This window comes from Carassius auratus, unplaced genomic scaffold (assembly GCF_003368295.1).
Source record: "Carassius auratus strain Wakin unplaced genomic scaffold, ASM336829v1 scaf_tig00216043, whole genome shotgun sequence".
In the NCBI taxonomy this organism is placed as follows: domain Eukaryota; kingdom Metazoa; phylum Chordata; class Actinopteri; order Cypriniformes; family Cyprinidae; genus Carassius; species Carassius auratus.
The window spans coordinates 60,072-80,885 of record NW_020528376.1 but is presented as its reverse complement, the minus strand read 5'-3'; the positions used below and the strand labels follow the sequence as shown (position 1 = coordinate 80,885).

The following is a 20,814-nucleotide window of genomic DNA, read 5'->3' as shown; positions in this document are numbered from 1 at the left end:
TGCCTTATGCTGCATTCTCTTTACCTTGGTAATTCTAGCATTACCAATTTTCAAAACTCATCTTCCACTCAAATTATGCCTTTGTTGTCAGAGGTCAGAGGTCAAATAAATCAACTAAAAAGTCCAATTTAGTATGGAATGCAGTATTTTGTCTTGGGAGCGTGTGTTTGTTGTCTTAAAATAAAAAATTCAGATAAGCAGCCGTCTTGGTTTTGGAGCAGCGGTTGGTACAATCTGTCTAGAAAAATGAAGCTATAGACTGATGTGTGTTTATTTTGTACGTGGTGAAGCAAATCTCTCATCTACTCCAGACGTGAGTCTCTGATGTGTAATTACTCTGATCTGGGTCGACATGGACCAGCACAGCCCTGAGGGTATTTACACGCACAGTAAATGCAAACAAACACTACAATACATGCATCTTCATCCCGAATGCACACGGATCTGAACGTATGTGAATGTGGGTCAGCTCGCTTTGATCCCCCTCTCCCTGCTCCATCCGAGGTTAATACGACCCATATATAAACAATAACACAGCCATCAAAAGAGCCCCAACTGGGATTACGAGCACAGATAAGTTAGACTCCAGCTGCATTCTCTACGCAGAGAAACAAACAAACAGGAAAAGGCAGAGTTTCTCTTCTTTCTCGTAAACCAATATTAATGTCATCCCAGGATCACATCGCCATGGCGACAGTGCCATTCCTGTTTGCTGAAACTCAACCTTCCATTGTACGCCATAGTTTTATGGATTTCAGACAATGGGGAAATTACATCACCAAGCCTTTATTTTTATGACGAAGTGCAGCAGCTGAGGACGCATTATTGAGATGTTGGGTTATGCAGTTGACACCTGGGCGGCTATCATTTACGAAAAGACTCTTTCTGTTGAAGCGTTCATTAACAGCAAGGCTTGGTCCTGAAATAAATTGTGTTATTATCAGTCGGGGAGAGATGCATTATTAAAGTAAGGTGACACACGATTCGTCTCTGTTATGGGATGAGAGTCACCCCGGGAGCACAGAACAAATCAGTTATTCGACACAATTCACTGTTTTTATCTCTATGGAATAAACACACTCATCAATATACTAAAATGACAGTTAAAACAAATGGATCACCCGCTTCTCACTACATTTAAGTTTTTTTTTTTTTTCATGTAATTAGACTGTAAAAGACAGTAGTGGATGGTTTGTGTTATTTTGCTGTTGCGCTCCTCTCTGCTTCCTACATAAAGTGCTTTAATGTAGTATGAAGCCTCTCTTTGAGGGTTTTTGCAGTGATGGATTTGTTATAACATATATAGTAAATTAAAAATGGCAGAAAACAGAGCTATTCCAAGCTGTTTGTTTTGATTGAACTATATATGTTATAGTTGTTAAGTGAAGGCCTTTATGAGTGAGCCATTGAAGCTTTCAGTCATTCTGCTTTTTAGTTTTTGTTAGCATAGCAAAAATAGAAATAAAGGAGAAAAATACAATATCATGTCTACAATGTAAGCTACTCATTAACTTCATGTTTCCTGAACTGTTGTATTAATGCAATTTCAGATTTTCTCTCTAACTCTGAAGAGCAGATGTATTCCCAGTGGTTTGATTGTATTTTACCATACCATATTTTACCATGTTCTTGCATGTACTTTTGAAATACATTTTAATATATATCATAATATACTCACTGTTTGTTAACAAGTATGCATATTAATGTTTATTAATACTTATAAAACATATGAACCACTGATCTCTATATGACTATATTATATATATTATATATGTTTTATATTATAGATCAGTGATATGAACCTTAATCAGAATTAAATATGTATTTGCTTGTGTGATATTGCTTAGATATAGGCCTATTACACTGAAAGAAAATTGGTAATACATTTTATAATTAGTTACAAAGAAACAGCAAGTATCAGTTTAATTAAATGCAAAATTGTGAATGCAGCTAATAATATTATTCATTTATTTTTATTATTTTTAATATAATAATAATAATAATAATAATAATAATAATAATAATAATAATAATAATAATAATAATAATAATAATAATAATTTTTATTATATATATTTCTCCCCAGTGTAATATAGCGTATTTTATGTTTTCATGAGGTGTAGATGCCTGTGTATTTTGGTCGTTTGTCGCTGTCCATGGTGCTGAAATCATGTGACCGGAAAAGTGTCAGTGAGTAATGACTGTTGAACTAAATACGTTTAAAGTCTTACAGAAAAAAACATCGAAAGAACACAAAACACTTTGAGAGTAACTGTATACTAAAACTGAAAATGTTCTGCAGATTAATAACAGTTCATTATTATTATTGTTGTTGTTGTTACTGTTGTAACGTAGGTCGAGCGTTAGTTCGTTTTTCTTAGCGGAATCTAATACTACTGCCACTAATGAATATATTGGCCTGTAGGATATAAAAATATTCTACAGCAGTCATAATCAAGAGGATTATTTTATTATTTGTTATATTTCAATTACGTTTACAAGTTTATGGCGTGCAAGGCCAATGATCTTAGTTGAAAGAAAACACGCTGAATGAACGCTTTAAGTAGATGCGAGTCTTACGTTACAAATCAGAGTGAACAATAGAGAGAGAGGGAGGGAGAGGGAGAGAGAGAGAGAGAGAGAGAGAGAGTTGACTCAGCTGAGCTCATAGGGAGGAAGAGATTTGGAGAAAGCTTCTTAACCTATCTCAGAGGGATACAACGCGTGATTTTGGTTGGTTAGATTCGTATCGGTAAGAGCTTCGCGCTCGGCTGATATTGATTTGGTATTTTTGATTCGGATGTGATGTGACAGAGGAATATTCCAGCATCGCTGCTTTGTGAGGATGGCTGGACGGAGCGGTGGCCTTTCGGATCGCAGCTCAAATGCCGCTTTGTTCGCCGTCCAGACGTGGATTGATACTTCATTCATGTGCATCTGAATTCATTCCGTATAAAGACCACGAGCGCAGGTCTTCAGCACCGCACGCAGCACCGCACCGAGTCCACGGCGTGGAGGTAAGACCCTCTGTATCTATATTATCATAGATATACTCATGCATCCTGTGACTTTTAAAAACACTTTGTCTAATTAAATGCACGACATGTGCAGTGCTGTTTCCCCTCATGCTTACACAACAGTGTCTTTCTACCTGCAGCAAACTGAAGGAGAAATGCACTTGTGCACCTATTGTTTTGATGCATGACTTTTAATATGTCTCTCATATTGAGCATTGTACTCTGACGGCAATACTGTAAAATCAGCATCATTAAGGCCATTGAGTGCAGTGCATATCCTTCCACATGGAGAAGGAGCCAAGGAGAGCATTTGTTTGATATGTAATCTGGTACTGAGTTAAATCCAATCTGATTTCTTAAGATCTAAATCTTGTTTATTTGATGTCACATGCAATAATATATATATATTTTTTTACTATTTTCACAAAGATATACGGAAGCAAAGAGCAACATATCCCTTAAACTATGTATAAAATACTTTCTTAGTTTATGTTCCTGCCTAACAGTTTCAATGAAGGCTGGTTGATTTATAACAGTGCCAATGAATGCAAACTTAACACTAGCACAGAGACAACAACAGTTTGAGTGCATGTAATTCAATATGTCTGTTGTTTTATAACAGACGCCACTGTCAGACTCTGAATATGGCAAGCATACAGGAAATCCATGTGGCAGAAATCTGGCATGGAACTGGAAACATGAAATTATTATAAACTGTGTCAATTAGAGATTGACTGATTGATCTGCCTGGCCAGGAATCTATCTATCATCTAATTATCTGTTGTAATTATATAAATAAAATGTATAAATAAAATGGTGTATATATATATATATACAGTTTAACAATGAATGTAGTTTGAGCAGGTGCTTTGAAAAGATGCTGTGAATATAGGTGATATTGTTTAAAAGTCATATTGGATGTGGATTTAAGATGCAGCTTCTTCCTTATTCTTCCGACCGCTGCGAATGGCATTGAGCTCCCAGAGCTGGAAGTTGAGCTACAGGTGATGACACTGGGCTCTTTTTAGGCTTATCTGACTGTACTGACTGAAAGCTGAAAGTCCAGTGTAGAAGCACAAGAGCACAGTGTCACACTCGCATGAGCGTGCAGTGAATAACCGAGCAGCGATCGATAAAATCATCCAGCGAGACACCGCACACGTGTGGATTCTGTAATGTTACAACTCCCAGCATGTGTAAAGAACAATGAGCTTTGTGTGGGAATTTAAATTGGATACATCATGCTCGAAGATGTTAGATATATTTAGCAACAAATTAAAGCTAATTTAAGTACTATTACAGTTTTATTACTTTATTTTCTTGGCAATTAAGGTGTTCATTCTCTCCCAGTTCTTGTTACTGTAATGCAAATAATTGTAATTCAAAAAAGTGATAAAGTAATAATAAAATATGTATTATGCAGTTATTTTTCCACTGTCTTTTATTTAATGCTTTTATAAAAAGCTGTTTTGTTTTGAACTGCACAAAAACACAGTATTACAGTTTTGAGAATCTAATGAGAATCATTATAAAGAATAATAGGAATTACACACAAAAAACTAAATCTGGATGCATTATGGTAACGAGAATTTCAGAGAAAATGTGCTTAGTTTTATATTCATGAAAATAATGGCACAATGCCAAATTGGGCCTTATTTCTCTTTCGAAAAAAAAAAAAAAATGCAAAATTGGACCTGTTTTCATGAGATTCGTTCTCAGGTTCCCATATTGATTTGCATCTCAAAAAGTTTTCAAATCAGTGGACAGTGTTACTCCTCTGACAAACACGCACACACACGTATTGATCTGTGCTTAGAGACCACAAAAATCGATCTGAGCAAACCGCATCTGGACACGCTACTGTGATTAAATAACAAGCAGATGTGTCTATTCTTTGGACCATCCAAAATTCAGAGTCTCTGGCTAAATTGGTGACACGCCAGAAATACATATATAATACAGGCCTGGAATTGATTCGGAGACAGTATGAGGTTAGGTTTGGAGGCTCGCTGGGACTGTGTTAGTTCACTTCTGATTGAAATGATAGAAGACTACGGGGTGGAAGTGTGTTTGAGTCTCTGATTACTGCCCTCGTGTGCTGTGATTGCCAAAACACACAATCACAGAGGAAAAACACTCGGGTGACATCGCAGAGCATAACAATTTACATGCTTTTGCGTCTCATTTCAACAAACACACTCTCTCTCTCTGTTTAGAAAACGTGTTTTTTTTTCTTTTTCTTGCACTTCACTTACAAACCTAGCAGAAGATGAAAGGCACAAAAAAAGTCTTAAAAGGTTTCTGGTCATACATATGTTGGTCTGTAGATATGGCTAACATCCATCCTTCTAAGACTTTTTATCTTCTGGTTGAAATTGAAATTGAATTGAAATGGGTTTAATTTAATTGTAACAATATTTTGTCAAAAAGCATGACTAATCATTCAAATTAAAACAATTTGATTAGTTTAACAATTAATTAAAAAAAGAAAAGTATTTAATAAAATATAAAATAATAATAAAATGTTAATATTTTTCAGTGGCCTATGGCAATTTTTTGTTGTTTTCATAATTCAGAATTCATGTGTTATACGAGTAAAAAATATATGACCAAGAACGGTGGTAATTAGATGAATACATAAAATTGTATTAATCTTTTAAAATATAATCAAATTAAAAAGTTATATTTCTATTTTTGCACCATGGTTTACTTGTTAAATTAAAACCTGGATGAAAAATATTGATAAAAAAAAACTAATTTGATTTATGTTTATTAGTTTATATTATTATTATTATTAGTAGTAGTAGTAGTAGTAGTAGTAGTAGTAGTATCTAATGGTCTAATAAACCTGCCATTGTATATTATTAATATTTTGGCTTTTTTAATAATTTGCTTTTGTTTTCTAATTCCTCTTTTGTAAGTCACATTAATTTAAATACTTATTATTACTATAATTATTAATTTGAGGAGTACAATATACTAATCAACTTTATCTAAATTCTATTTACCCAGTAATATATTCTGTCATTTCTTTAAGTTAAACCAAATATTGATTTTGGCAGTTTATTCTGAATATATTTATATTTGCATTATGTTTGCATCTTCCACATGATGTAAATCATCATATCATTATAGTGATGCTTATGGCACATTTGACTTTAGGCAGATGAAAGGTGATCAACTGCAAGCACAGAATTTCTTTTTTTCTTTCTTTCTTTCTTTCTTTCTTTCTTTCTTTCTTTCTTTCTTTCTTTCTTTCTTTCTTTCTTTCTTTCTCCCTGTTCACTTCTTCCCCTCTGTTGATCTGGCTTGTCCTTTGTTTATTAGTCTTGTTCCTGAGTGCCGAACGCTGCTCTCGGTTGTGATATTGCCTCCAGGCCTTGCCTTCAGAATCCAAACCCTGTGCTATTGTTTCCATGACAACATGGGAGGCATGGCCGGAGGGCACCGCTTTGTGTTCTCTCTCTCTCTCTCTCTCTCTCTCTCTCTCTCTTATCTCTTCTTGACACGCTGAATCTGATCACTTCAGCTTTTCTCATTTAGACTCAGCGTTCTGCTCTTACATTAGAGCTGATGAATGCTCGTGTCAGGCGACGCGATAGCTGTGATTCGTATAGATGATATGGGTCAGTCGTAACTCTCCAAGCTTTTAGCTCGGCCCATTAAAGAGAGCACTCCTGGGAGCACATTACATCTGAATATGATGTTATACGAGGCTGACAGGTGAAGCGTATGGAGCTCATTCATTGCAATCACGACTCATTCAGATCTAGAGGTGTCATCAGATTTTATTACCAAGACTGAATATGTGACTGAGAACCCAAGAGCATGATGTGTGTTCACGGGGATAAAGTGTAGTGTCTTGTTTTATTCATGGGTACTTTAGGAACATTGCAATTGTTTCATTTAGAACATTTTCTAATTCTTAATCTTTTTAATTTAATAATACATTTTGTTATGTTTTTGAAAGTACAAAAGAATTTAAACAACAGTAAAATTGTGAAATTGTCTTACAATTTTGTATTTTGACTTATGTTAAAATTTAATTTATTCCTATGATGCACAGCTGTATTTTCAGCATCATTACTCCATTAGTTCTTCAGTGTCACAAGATCCTTCAGAAATCATTCTAATATAATGATTTGCTGCTCAAAAAAAAAATTAAAATATTACTGTCAAATCTTAAAACAGTTGTGATGCTTCATGATTTTGTGAAAACCATATTTTTTTCAGGGTTTATTTGAACAAAAGAACATAATTTCTTTGAAATAGAAATTATGAACAATAGTGTATATAAAATAGTATTGATAAACCATGATACTTGATTTTTATATTTGCTATTTTCTATTATAATCCCCCCCCCCCCCCTTAGATTTTGTTGCAAAAATATGATTTGACAATGGTTTTGTCGTTAATTCTTAGATTTTCTAGTAAAAGGTAGGACAGACAAATACCAACTCCACAGTTAACATTCAGCTGTCCTTCACTGAGCTCACATTTTCCTATTCAGAGCACCACATACTGTAGTACATCTGAAGTACAGCTTTCCCAGCACAAGGACAGTCGTCTGTCTACACGCTCTTGCTCAGGGCCAGAGTCCTGAATGAAGTGCCATTTCTCGAATCAGCCGCTTCCATACAGCACTGTAGATATGAAACCCTCCACGCTGCTCTCAGACAAGAGCAAACAAAGCTCTGCCTGCTCACAGAATCAGCCGTTACTCCATTCAGCATCACTACAAACTATAAACCAGAGAGTATTAGCTTGTCAGATCTGTACAGGCCTTATAGCTCATCCAGAGCGAACAGAATTATAACCAGACTCATGACAGTAGAAATATCTCTGGAGCAAACTGTCATTTGTACTGTGTATCATCAAGACACAAGCTGTCCGCTGAAGAATGAAGCTCTTTTGTTTTCTTTATTTGTAGTTGTTTGAGAAACTGATGTACTGAATTGGCTGCAAAACAGTATGGATTTTATAGAAATGTTTTTTCTCTAGAATAGTTTTTTAAGGGAATGTGTGAATGCACCATCTGTTTAGCCTCTATTTCTTTGTGTGTCGGCCTTCTCATCAGCCTGACTGACAGGGTTCTCAACGGTCCGCTCGCTGTGTTTAACAGTTCACTGGAGGGAAGGATTATCAATGAATAATGATATAAGTTCTAGTCCATTTCTCAAAGTATCATGAATCATGTGGCCTCAGAGGCTGCGGACGGCCTCTTCCAAGGCTTTTTAAGTCGATTTGGATAAAAGCTTCTGCAAAATCACTAAATGTAAATGTAAAATATTGAAAAATATTACATTTGAAAGTCATCTGGACCAATTTTAATAATACTTGTGTGGTGCTTTTTGTCTTTTTTGAAGCTTGAAAGACAACATTTATCCATTAGTGTTCCACAGAAGAAATAAAGTTTGCAATGACATGAGCACAAGTAATGACAGAAGTCTTGTTTTTATTTTATTTTATTTATTATTAAATTATTATAATATGTATTTCTTTTTGTGTAAGCAATTATGTAAATATTTTCCATAATTATTGCAAAATAATAATAATAATAATAAACAACTAATTCATTCGTGAATTTTATTTTTCATTTATTAAAATGTTATTTTAGGTATGTATTTATTTTTATGTATTTATTAAATAAATTATTTATTCATTCATTCATACATTTTATTTTATTATTTTATTTTTCTTTATTTTGTTGCATTTTATTTTGAAATCCTCAGCTAGAAGCAAGATTTGTGTTGCTTGCCAATATTTTTTTATTGGCAAGCAACATAAATGGTTATTAATTCATCTTAACATATTTTCTATTAGATTGCTTTCTTATTTTATTAAAAAAAATGTATCCTCAACTAAAAGTATAATTTAAGTTGCATTCCAAAAAAGGTAAATAAATAAATAAATAAATAAATAAAAATAACAGCCAAATTAACAGCCCATCATTGAAGAAAAGTCACCTTTTTCCCACAAGTTGTGGCCCAACAGTCCAACCTTGACCTCTTCAATGTCACAAATTAGTTATTTTTTCATACTCTAACCACCTGTGGTATACAATTACCACTTTTATGATTCAGTCAATTTCAGGTGGACTAAGCAGTCTCTGGCTACATTTTATTCTCATTAAATATCCTATTTCACTAAGTCAGTCTGTCTTTCCATCCGTCTGAGATATGACATCTTCTGAAACTTCAGTTCTTCCATCATTCCTCCGTTTTCCATTCTCAACACACTCTGCAGTTGTTGGAGTGAAATGCAGTGAATTCCAAACACTCTGTCTCATGATAAAGCACAGTGGAGCCTCTAAATATTAAATTCTGTAGACGTTCCCGGTGCTTTTAAGGGATCTCATCTGGCAGAATCACTTCAGAACCCAGACGCACATGTAAGAGAGCGCCATATCTCACAGAACATCGCCTTTTCAACACTTCACGGCTGCTTTCTTTGGCTTGCAGATGTTTGTGAGGCATAACACGTAGCAAAAGGAAGGCACTGAAACCAAAACTCATTCAGAATTTCCCATTTCCCCCCTTTATTTTATCCATTGTGATTTCTTTTCTCTTTTCCCCAGCATCAGGAGAATAGCATTTGAGTGCAGGACAGTGGACTCGAATAGACTGCCATTTCTCCACTGATGTTTATCATGTCTTTCTGCTTTGAGCAGATAAAAAGGCTTATGTGGGTCATGTTGCATTAATCGAGCTCGCTGTCCTCTCAAATACTCTCTAAATTAAGCAACAGGCATAAAATATTCACATTTGCTCTTGGTTCATCACTCAATGACACATTTAAGCGAAGAACAGCCCAAATGTATCACATCAACATCGAAGCCAAACGAAACAATTCATTGTTATCTGTCCCCGCAGAGACAATCTTTCTTTCTTTGTGCATTATTATGTCTTTTTTTGAAAAATGAGATGTCCTTTCATATTTAAAGTTTTGAACATTATTTAGGAGCTCTAGATGCACTCTTATCTCAAATCCGCCTCATGTCGCTTTTGATCCCTGTGCTTTGGACCTCTAAATCTTTCAGTGCTGATCTTTTTCAGTCACTTCCATGTTTCAGAGGCATCTGTGGGGCTCTAAGCTGTGAGACAGATGACCTAGAACTGCTAAACGCACACAGAACTCCGTATTGATCCATTTTGTGAGCTTTCTCGAGGTGTGGATGAAGCTCTAGCTCTCGGCAAACTCTCTTTCATTCTGAATTTATCTAGAACAGAGCAGCCAAAGAAAGTAAGAGCTGTATTTCTGAAAAACCACAAATGATGCTATTGCTGGCAGGTACAGAGAGGTTTAGTATTTTTGCGTCTTGTTTTTTCTGGTTGTTCTGTTTGATAAAACATAAATCAGGTTTGAAACACGTTTCACTGTGTCCTAAGCAGGCACCACAAGTTTCTAGCAACAAGTAATTTAACTGTCCACAGTGAAAATGTGACACAACAACAAAAATCACAGTCAGTCAGAGTATATTTGATGTTCAGATGTTATTGTAAGCTGTTTATTATTATGCATTTGATTTATTTATTGTTTTTATTCATTTGATGGGTAATTATTGCTTTATATAACTATAATATATATATATATATATATATATATATATATATATATATATATATATAGACAATAATCAGAAATGTTTCTTGAGCAGTAAATCAACATATTAGAATGATTAATAAAGCATCATGTGACGCTTAAAACTGGAGCAATGATACTAAAAAATTAATCTTTGCATCACAGAAATAAATTTAATTTTAAAATATATTCAACTGGAAAAAGCTATTTAAAACAGAAATAATATTTCACTATTTTAGAATTTTACCTTTGATCAAATAAACACAACAAATAAACTGTACATGTGTACAGACTATTAAATAACCAGGTTTTAACATGCAATGCAATTTATAATCACAAACTAACAGATAAGATTATTTTTAAACAAATCTTAGGTGTTAGGTACAGAATACGAATATGTATTAATATATACACCAAGGTAGACTTTCTAACGCATTTCCAGCAGTTCATACAATCATACGGTCCAGCCCTGAAGTATATCCAGTATGATGTAAATCTGGGACCAAGGGGTCCAAAATGCACATGTCTTTGTTCATAACTCTTCTAATCCATGTCTTAATGAAGAGCTGGGGATTTGAGATGGATGAGGCGAGAGGAGCAGGCTGAGGGTTTGATCTGCTCTCCCTGGAGAAGCGTGTAGAGCTCGCCGGCCAGTGTTTGGTGTTGTATTTCATATTCTCTTAAAACAGAAGAGAGATCCTGGAGACACGAGCATGTGCTCCTCAAGCCTCATGTTTAATTAACCAAAGCCCACCACAGATTCTTCCTAAGAGACTGTTCTGTAGGGAACCGCAGGCAGAAGCGAGTGCTATCCATCTTTCAGACTTTTTTCCCTCCTTATGTTGACTCTACGCTTACTTCTCTTTCTGCTCGGCAGGATTCAATTTTCCGATCCACTTAAGCAGGATTCTCATGCGTTACGGATCCGATTAACTCACACGTGCATGCGCTCTTTAACAAGCCCTGTCTTTTTGTCTCTCTCTCTTTCTCTTTTGGACAATTATTCCACTGGTTTAACTGCAACCCGTCTCTCTCTTTCTTCTTTTCTCTTTCCTCTCTTTTGCCCTAGTTCTGCCGCCTCTTTTCTATCATTCCCTCTTTCCTGTTTTCGCAGTTCTTTCTGAGATGAATCCTCCTCAGCTCTCTGTGGTGTTGGTGCTCATGTTGGCCCAGCTGTGCACGTCTTCGGGAGGTTGTCCATCTGGGTGCCGCTGCTATAGTTTGACTGTCGAATGTGGATCCACTGGGCTCAAAGAGTTCCCACAAGGCATTGCACACGGGACACAGGTCAGTCGCACAAACGCTTAGGTGGGTCATTCTCAAATACTGTATTGGGGACAAACATGTCCTTTGAAATGGTTCTACATTAGCTTTGGTGGTTCCTTCAACATTCATGTCATCTCTTCATCCCCTAAAAAGATTCTTTATGGTGCAAAAAAAAAAAAAAAAAAAAAAAAAAAAAAACTTTATGAATCTTGCACTAAGTCTCTGGGGAAGCAAAAAAATGGTTCTTCTTTGGCATCGTTGCAAAACCCCTTTTGGAAAACTTTATTTTAAAGAGTGAAAGGCATCAATTTACAAAATAAACATTTATTAAATATATTTTGCAATGCACATTTATAAAAAAAAAGAAACAAGTTTTTAATCATGAGCCATTAATGTAAGTATATAAGTAATTATATGCAAATAATAAGAATAATTTTTGTGTTTTTGGTTTTAATGTTATAATAAATTTCCAAAACAATATGGAAAAATATGCAAAAGAACATCAGAAATAGTTTCTATGGTGATTGTTAATATTTATAACTAATAATTTTCAATTATTTTAATTGAAATAAGTATTTTAGTATAAATAATAAATATTCAGATCATAAGAATTTATTTATTTATTGTTAGTGTTTTTGGTGATTATTGTTGTTATAAATGTTAAATAAAACTTTGTACATCCATCGTCATAGACTGTCAAAAATACTTCTGTGTCAGCGTTATACTTCTGGTGAATAAAGCATAATTTAATAATTTCAATCAAAATAACTAATTGAAAACAGAAAAAATAGTAACAATCTTTAAATCACATGAATGATTGTTTTTTTTTCTTTTCTTGAATGATTATTATTGTGCTTTTGTTGCTTACTGTTTATTGGTCTAAATGTTAAAAACTATATGGGCAAAAAAATAATATAATTATAAGAAAGGAACACTTGCACTACTTTCCAACCTTTTCCATTTTTTATTCTGGTCATCCGGCCACTCAAATAATAAAAGAGTATATCTTCTTTTGTTTGTATCTACACCTTGACCCACAATACAGCAAACCTGACATTGAAACCATGAATCATAACTCCAGAATCATTCACTAAATCATGGCCAGCGTTACTCTCTGGACCCTATTTGCATGTTTCTGTATCTGCTCCAGTCACATCACTAACATTACTGCAGCTCATGAATATTCATGAGCCGGTTCGCATAAATTGCTCAGTTGACCTGTGTAACCTATGCTTCACAAGAAATTTGCTTCGACTTAGCCCGTGTTTGATCACAGACAATAGCTTGATAGAAATCAATTAGAAAATGAATCAGTGTATTATGTTGCATCATTAATACAGTTAAAAGAGTGAAGACAGGCCACTCAGTTGTTCTGCTCTTGTAAAAGCCTATTAATGAATGCCCTTCTGATGCTGCTAATTGATTTGTTTGCATGTTTAAGGCTCAAGGATAGTCAATTCAGAATTGTGCAACACTTCCGAAGCTTTGTATCGATCTGTTTCATGTTAAAGAAAACCTTCTTTCACTCTGCATTCATCTGGAACACAGTAAAGAGGAAAGGATAAAGAAAGAAACATTTTCTTTTTGTTTCAGCTTAAAAAGGTTTGGGGTTTTTTTTTGTCTGCAGTCTCTCGCTGCTGTCACTGATAAGGACAGAAACACAAGCTGACATGAATGAGACGGATGCTGCTTTTATTACTTGGCACGTCAAAACCAGACCGCCATTATAATCACTGAAGCTTTCTATAAAATGAGAGCGATGCAGATTCTCTTTTTTTTTTAAGTAACTCATTGTTTTATTTCTGTTTTTGAAGTAAAAGATCATCAGACTACAAGAATAAAACATAATAATAATTTCATTATTAATATAGTTAATTATTATTTGAATACAGTTAAACATAATTATAATGATTCTACTATTAATATAATGTATTATTAATATTACTATTAATGACAACATAATTAATAATAATAATAATAATCTGTACAATATTGATAATCTTACAGTTAATATAATAATAATTTGATTATGAATATTATTATTATTACTAATAAAATAATAATAATAAAATTATCATTATCATTATCATGAATTCCATTGTTAATATAATTCAAATGATCACTGAACTACAACAATAATAAAAAGCATGATAATTATAATTCCACTATTAATATAATTTATTATTAATTAGATTATTAATGAAAACAGCTTTAATAATAATAATACTAATAATATGTACAATAATTATTTTTTATTATTATTGTTGCTGTGGTTGTTTTAATATTATTATTAATTTGTTTATTATTTATGTACTTTATAATTCATATTATTATTAAAGTCCACACCTTTAACAATAATAATACTATCAACAACAATAATTAAACAAAAATAATACTAATTCAATAATTAAAGTTATTTAAATGATCAAAACAAATATAAATATCAATATATTCAATAAATATTAAATAAATTACCAATTATATCTATTTATTATATATTTATATATTGTATACATTCAATAATACTAATGAATTACTATTATTATTATTTTGCTTCTCAGTGAACTGTATTGTGTTATTTATTTAGACTAGCTATTTTAAAGCTGAAAACTGTGACTATCGGTAAGAAATACAGGTTTAACTGATTATCTCTAGTTCTTTCTGCTTACAATTCTTTAATGTTAGTTCATAAAATGAACCATGTCACAAACCTGTGTTAATGTACTAATGTTTTCTCCTGTCCAGACCATCTTTCTGCAGGACAATGCCATTGGACAGATCCGTCAGCGGGATCTCTCTGACCTCGGCCAGCTGCACTACCTCTACCTGCAGAACAACAGTATCTCCACGCTGGAGGCCGGGGCCTTCAGAAACCTGGGTCTGCTTCTGGAGCTGGCGCTCAACGGAAACCGCATCCACCTGATCACAGCTGACGTGTTCGGTGGTCTGGACCACCTGCGCATCCTCTACCTCGCAGGAAACCAGATCACCAGACTCCAGGACTACACCTTCAGGGGTCTGCAGGTGGAGTGACCCTCTGTGACATTCAAATGTCTCAACATTCCAAATGATTGTTTTTAAATGTAACATCTAACAAGGCATTAATGTGACTAAAATACTATTTAAAAATAGGCAATAAAGGTTCAACTGGGAGTCAGACTGTAAGTTTATTGGCTTGTTACATAAAAAAGGTTACTTCCAAAATGCAACTGTAAAGAGAAATACGTTTTTGCATGGGAAAGATGTGTAATTGACTAAAATCACTATTTTTTTTAAAGGTAGGCTAGGCAGTTTCTGTGCTACTAGTGCCACCTACCAGAAATACAAAGATAAAGCATATTTTCAAATGCCCATTTCTCACGTCAAACACTTGAAAGTGACGTGACATACAGCCTAGTATGGTGACCCATACTCAGAATCCGGGCCGTATTATACAGTACTACCTCAAAGTACCCCCCCCCCCATTCAGACATAATTAAGGTGATTTCTCAAATGTAATTTATTAACTTGTCCGACTATTTGGAAATAGAAAGCTACTTGTCCATATTTTTCAGACTATAAGTCGCACCTAAGTATAAGTCGCATCAGTCCAAAAATACGTCATGACAAGGAAAAAAGTCGCATTTATGTAGAACCAAGAACCAAGAGAAAACATTACCGTCTCCGGCCGTGAGAGGGTGCTCTGTGTGTTCAGTGTAGACTACAGGAGCACTGAGCACAGCACAGAGCGCCCTCTCGTGGCTGGAGACGGTGATGTTTTAACTTTCACTTAAACAGGCAGCGTGCAGTCAATCGCTTCTGTGTCATTGTCGTCCTGAGCTCATTCTTCACTCGTTTAAAAAAAAACTTTCGATCCCTGGAACATATTGAATTTTAGCTAAACGTCTAGTGTCCTTGTCTGTCTTTAACTTTCTTTTTTCAAAATCACTCAATTGACGTCTGTCATTTTGATTCATTTTCTGTAGCCGTTAAAAAAATTACACATTTGCTCGTACTTGTTGTGGACCAACTCAACTCTGACAGATTGGAGACGGAAGGGGGGTACTGATATTGGTCATATAATCTTTATTTATGTATCATTTATTATTATTATTATTGTTGTTGTTGTTAAGTTAGTGTTCATAAACGAGTTATGTATGGTCTTTCAAGAATTTCAAGTTAATAATGAAACAATTTATGAAAAATATTTGTAAAGCTTGTGTCATGTGGTGCCCCCATAGTTGTTGTGAATGGTTGGTGCCCCTGGGCACCGGCCCAAGTGCCCTTATGGATAATCCGGCTCTGCTCAGAATTCGTGCTCTGCATTTAACCCATTCAAAGCACACACACAGCAGTGGAAAGTAATTTAGGCTGCAGCACACAGTGAGCAGATGTGGGTTCGGTTCCTTTCTCAAGGGCACCTCAGTTGTGGTATTGCCAGCCCGAGACTCGAACACACAACCTACACTAGGATTAGGAGTCAATCTTTTTTTAACATAATGTCTGTGTATTTTGGTAAATATTTGTTTTGGCTTGGAATCTGAAAGTCTTCTTCCTTGCCGGTTAAACTCCCTAAGGCTCAGTCTGCTACAGTAGCCCCGCCCCAAACTCTTGCTATTGGTTGGTACACCAATACATATTTGATAGTCAGGTAGGGCATCCTATAATTTTATCTGAACCGAATGCAATGATTGGACGAACAACTATTACATCAAAACATTTTAAAGAACTTAATTTATTGGAGCTTTTGACTATAAATCTAGCAAAGTATATATATATATATATATATATATATATATATATATATATATATATATATATATATATATATATAATACAGTATATGTTAAATAAAGGGAGTGACAGCAAATTCGCAAACTCTTTCTCTCTTCTGACCAACGTACATAAACAATTTCTAGATATATTTTAATCTTAAATTTTTAATGACTTATAAAAAAGTCATCAAAACTCTATCATGGATTTTTATTTTGCATTTGGGGTAAATACGAATTGTTAAAGGGATACTCCACCGTGTTTTCATATTAAACTATGTTTTTCCCTTAACTAAGACAAGTTGATGCATACCTCTCTCGTCAATCGCTTTGGCTCGCGGTGACAATTTGAAAGCACTTAGCTTAGTCCATTCATTCGATATGGGCCAAGCAGAGTAACTGTATTGTATTTAAATACAGTTACTCGCTTAGAAAAGTGCAACGTTTTGTTTTGTGTAACCGTCCTAGGTCGAGTTACACTACGCGAGTAACTGTATTTAAATAGGGAAAACGTGGCGGTGTTTGGTAGCTTCTCTGCTTGGCCCATATTGAATGAATGGGCTAAGCTAAGTGCTTTCAAAGTGTCACCGCGCGCCAAAGTGATTGAGTGCACGCACTGAGACGAGAGAGGTATGCATCAACTCGTCTTAGTTAAGGGAAAAACATAGTTTAATATGAAAACACGGTGGAGTATCCCTTTAACAGAAATAATACTTGTTTCAGTTTTTTCCCTTATTAACACTATCAAAGATCTGTGGAGTTCAACATAAACGAGAACGTTTCATCCTAACAATGGGAGATCATTTTGGAAAAATTAAAATCAGTTTGCTGTCACTAAAATTATTTTTAAAAAGTTCCAAATATTTGAACAGACTTTGCAAAATATTACGCCAAAATGTGCACGTTTCCCGAAAGTAGAAGAGAAGCAGAAGCCACAGAAAAGCAGTACAAAAACTCATAAAGTTTCTAAATTTATTGGGGCTTTTTCAGCAGTATGCTAATTCGATAGACACTGAAGTGAAAAATAGATGACTCTGCGTTATGCTAGATTGCTTTACAAAGTGTGTTTTTATGGTGGCTATGATCATACCTGTATTAATAATGGTGATGAACTGCTGATTGCAGCGGTTGCAGGAGCTGCATCTGCAGGAGAATGCGGTGGAGGTGCTGGGAGATCAAGCTCTGGTGGGTCTGTCATCTCTCGCTCTTCTGGACCTGAGCAGGAACAACCTGAGGACCCTGAGCCCCGCTTCACTCAAACCCCTCGTCAGCCTGCAGGTGCTGAGGGTCACAGGTAAGAGGTTCACGTTAGCCAATGCAAGAAACAAATGGGAAATTACACTACAATTCACAAGTTTGGTGTCAGTAAGATAAAAAAAAAAAAGCACATGTGATATTGTCATGAATATTAATAAAGAAATGTTTCCATCGGTAGCTCTGCCAGGTTAAGTAAAACAATTAATATTCAAGATCCAAACTTTCATTATAAAACAATCCAGTGTTAAATGAGTTTCATGGCCTGCAAATGTACCGCATGGCATTTAGATGTCAGACCAGCTTTACTTTTTCTTAAATATTTTTGCACAGAAATTCTGTTTGAATAAATATTTAATAATGCTGTATTTTGAGATGCTTATATTGCATTTGCTCTTACAGATAACCCGTGGCGTTGTGACTGCGCTCTGCACTGGCTGCGCGGCTGGATAAATGAAGAGGGTCAGAGGCTACTAAGCTCAGCCGAGCGCCGGATGCTGTGCGCCGAACCTCCGCGTCTCTCCCATCTCAGTCTGGTCGAGGTTCCTGCAAACAGCCTCATTTGCATCCCGCCTATAGTGCAACTGGAGCCTAGTCACCTGACGGTGCGTTTGGGGGAGAGTCTCCGTGTGTCCTGCCAGGCATCCGGATACCCGCAGCCACAAGTCACCTGGAGGAAAGCGTCCCACGGAAAAGCCCAGCTGTCTCCCAGAGGTCTGGTGCAGGAGGTCGGGATGGACGGAGATGCCAAGACCATAGGGAGGTTGGTGACAGCCAGGCCTGGTGGAAAAGGAGGGTCTGCGAGCCGCGGGCCGGTCAGAGGAGGAACCGATGATGGAGGTGACCGGGAAAGCTTCGATCCCGACACGGGAAGTGGGATGCTGTTTCTCAGCAACGTCACGGTGGCGCATGCTGGACGCTACGAATGCGAGGCCTGGAATCCCGGCGGAGTAGCTCGGGTGACTTTTCACCTGTCGGTGAACATGTCTTCGTCGTTGTCCCGCTCAGAAATCTGGCCTCGACTGCATTCCTCATCTTACTATCATCCTTCTTCGGTGGATGTGAGTCAGGAACCGATTTATGAGCTTGAAAGCATGGACTTCAACGCACTGGGAACCGCGACCCAGACGGCCATCGCGGTGGGAATCTCTCTTTTGGCGTTGACAGCGTTGTTGCTTCTCTGCATGATTTACAGTCGTCACCGCCAACGGCAGAAAGAGGAAGATGGATATAGTGCCAGCAAAGAGGAAAGCATCCTCTACGTCAACGACTACTCCGACGGTCCCACCACGTTTGCTCAACTTGAAGAGTACCGGGATGAACGTGGTCACGAGATGTTCGTGTTAAACCGTGCCAGACCGGTTCTGCCTCCCCCGCCGTCCTGCAGCCAACAGGGGTCGACACTAAAGGCTAGTGAGTGTATGCTGACCCCGGGCCTGGCCGCAGGGATCGGACCCCGCAGGGCTCCTGCAGAAGGAGGCGAAGGACCTCCGCTTGATCCTGAAGGGTTGTTCATGAACCAGAGCTTGCTGTTTGATACGCAGATCGCTTATGAGATCCACTGCTGAACTGGATCCCTGGACAGACTTCAAGATTCTTGCCATCGGATGTTATCCTGCTGAATTTCCTTTCATTCTGAGAGCACAAATGTATTATTTTTTGTGTGTGTGTGAAAAGCATTGAAGGAATAATAGATCTAAAAGCTGTGGTCTGTAGTTTCAGTGCTACCGAAAGGATTTTTGCAAAAAGTCTGAAGGTCAAGGAAGTGGAGTCAGTGTTGCTACACTCTTCAAATAAAATTGATACTAAAGAAGAACCATTTTTGGTTGCCCTAAAGAACCTGTCAGTGAACAGTTTTATAAAATATATTTTTTGTTCTTTGTGTGAAGATCATTTTAATTATCTAAAGAACCTTTTGAGCAATGCAAAAATTAAAGGTTCTTTATTGGCATCTATTGTTCCATTAAGAACCTTTAACAATCATGGAACATTTTCATTCCACAAAAAAACGTTGTAGCAAAAAATTGAGTAAATTTTCTTCACATAAAGAGGAAATCTCAGAAAGGTTGATTTTGGGAACCCAGAACTGGTTCTTCAGTTGCATTGCTACAAAAAAACACCTTTGAGAAACTTTATTTTTAAGCGTGTATATTGTGCGGCTCAAACAAGCAGAGAAACCTTCAGTGTTTACTCTCTTTGGTGAAATTAACCAATAAATGGCTAGTTATAATCATCTCTTGGATTGCACACAGCAGCTTTGAGGGAATAGTTCATCCAAAAATTATAACCATTTGCATTGTTTTCATGATTGTTTTGTTCTATAGAATCACAAATGGAGATTTTTTTTTTATTATAATGTTATTTTCAAAAACATATTCCATTTTCCATTTTGCAGATTAACTTGTTCTCATTTGTGTTCCACATAGGGTAAAGTAAAAGCATATGGGTTTGGACAATTATAGAATTTATATATTTTCTTTTTTTATTGACTTTTTCAACAGTGATGGGGTGCAAGGGAACAGAGAGAAAAGATAGTTGTAAAGTTAAACTGCAAAAATAGATCAGGAAGAAAATGCAAGTGAGGATACGGAGAGTAAAAAAGTGTTTCCAAGAGTAGTGCAGTGAAATAATTCATTGGATGTAGGTTAGCACTGAAAAGATTGAGGTCAGTGAAGACATTTATATTATTACAACAGATTTCCATTTCAGATAAATGCTGTTCTATTAAATTTTCTATCCTGAAAAAAAAAAAAAAACAATTATCACATTTTCCCCAAAAATATGAAACTTCACAGCTGTTCTCAATACTAATCATTTATATAAATAATTAAATAATTCCTTGATAGAAAATAAGCATATTAGAATGATTTCTGAAGAATCATGTGGCACTGGAGTCTGGAGAATGATGCTGAAAATTCAGCTCTGCATCACATGAATACATTACA

The 20,814-nt window shown here is 35.8% G+C and overlaps 1 protein-coding gene across 2 annotated transcripts; it reads left to right on the top strand.

Moving 5' to 3' along the window:
• The first annotated feature begins 2,628 nt into the window (after window positions 1-2,628).
• Window positions 2,629-19,503, top strand: LOC113096951 (leucine-rich repeat-containing protein 24-like). 2 transcript variants are annotated; one of them, XM_026262167.1, is made up of 5 exons: window positions 2,629-3,017; window positions 11,713-11,885; window positions 14,610-14,888; window positions 17,741-17,909; window positions 18,272-19,503. In XM_026262167.1, the coding sequence occupies exons 2-5, from the start codon at window positions 11,724-11,726 to the stop codon at window positions 19,435-19,437; spliced, it is 1,776 nt and encodes a 591-aa protein (XP_026117952.1). In that variant the 5' UTR covers window positions 2,629-3,017; window positions 11,713-11,723; the 3' UTR covers window positions 19,438-19,503. The 2 variants fall into 2 exon arrangements, with proteins under 2 accessions (XP_026117952.1, XP_026117953.1); XM_026262168.1 differs by having other exon boundaries at window positions 11,668-11,885.
• Window positions 19,504-20,814: the final 1,311 nt, after the last annotated feature.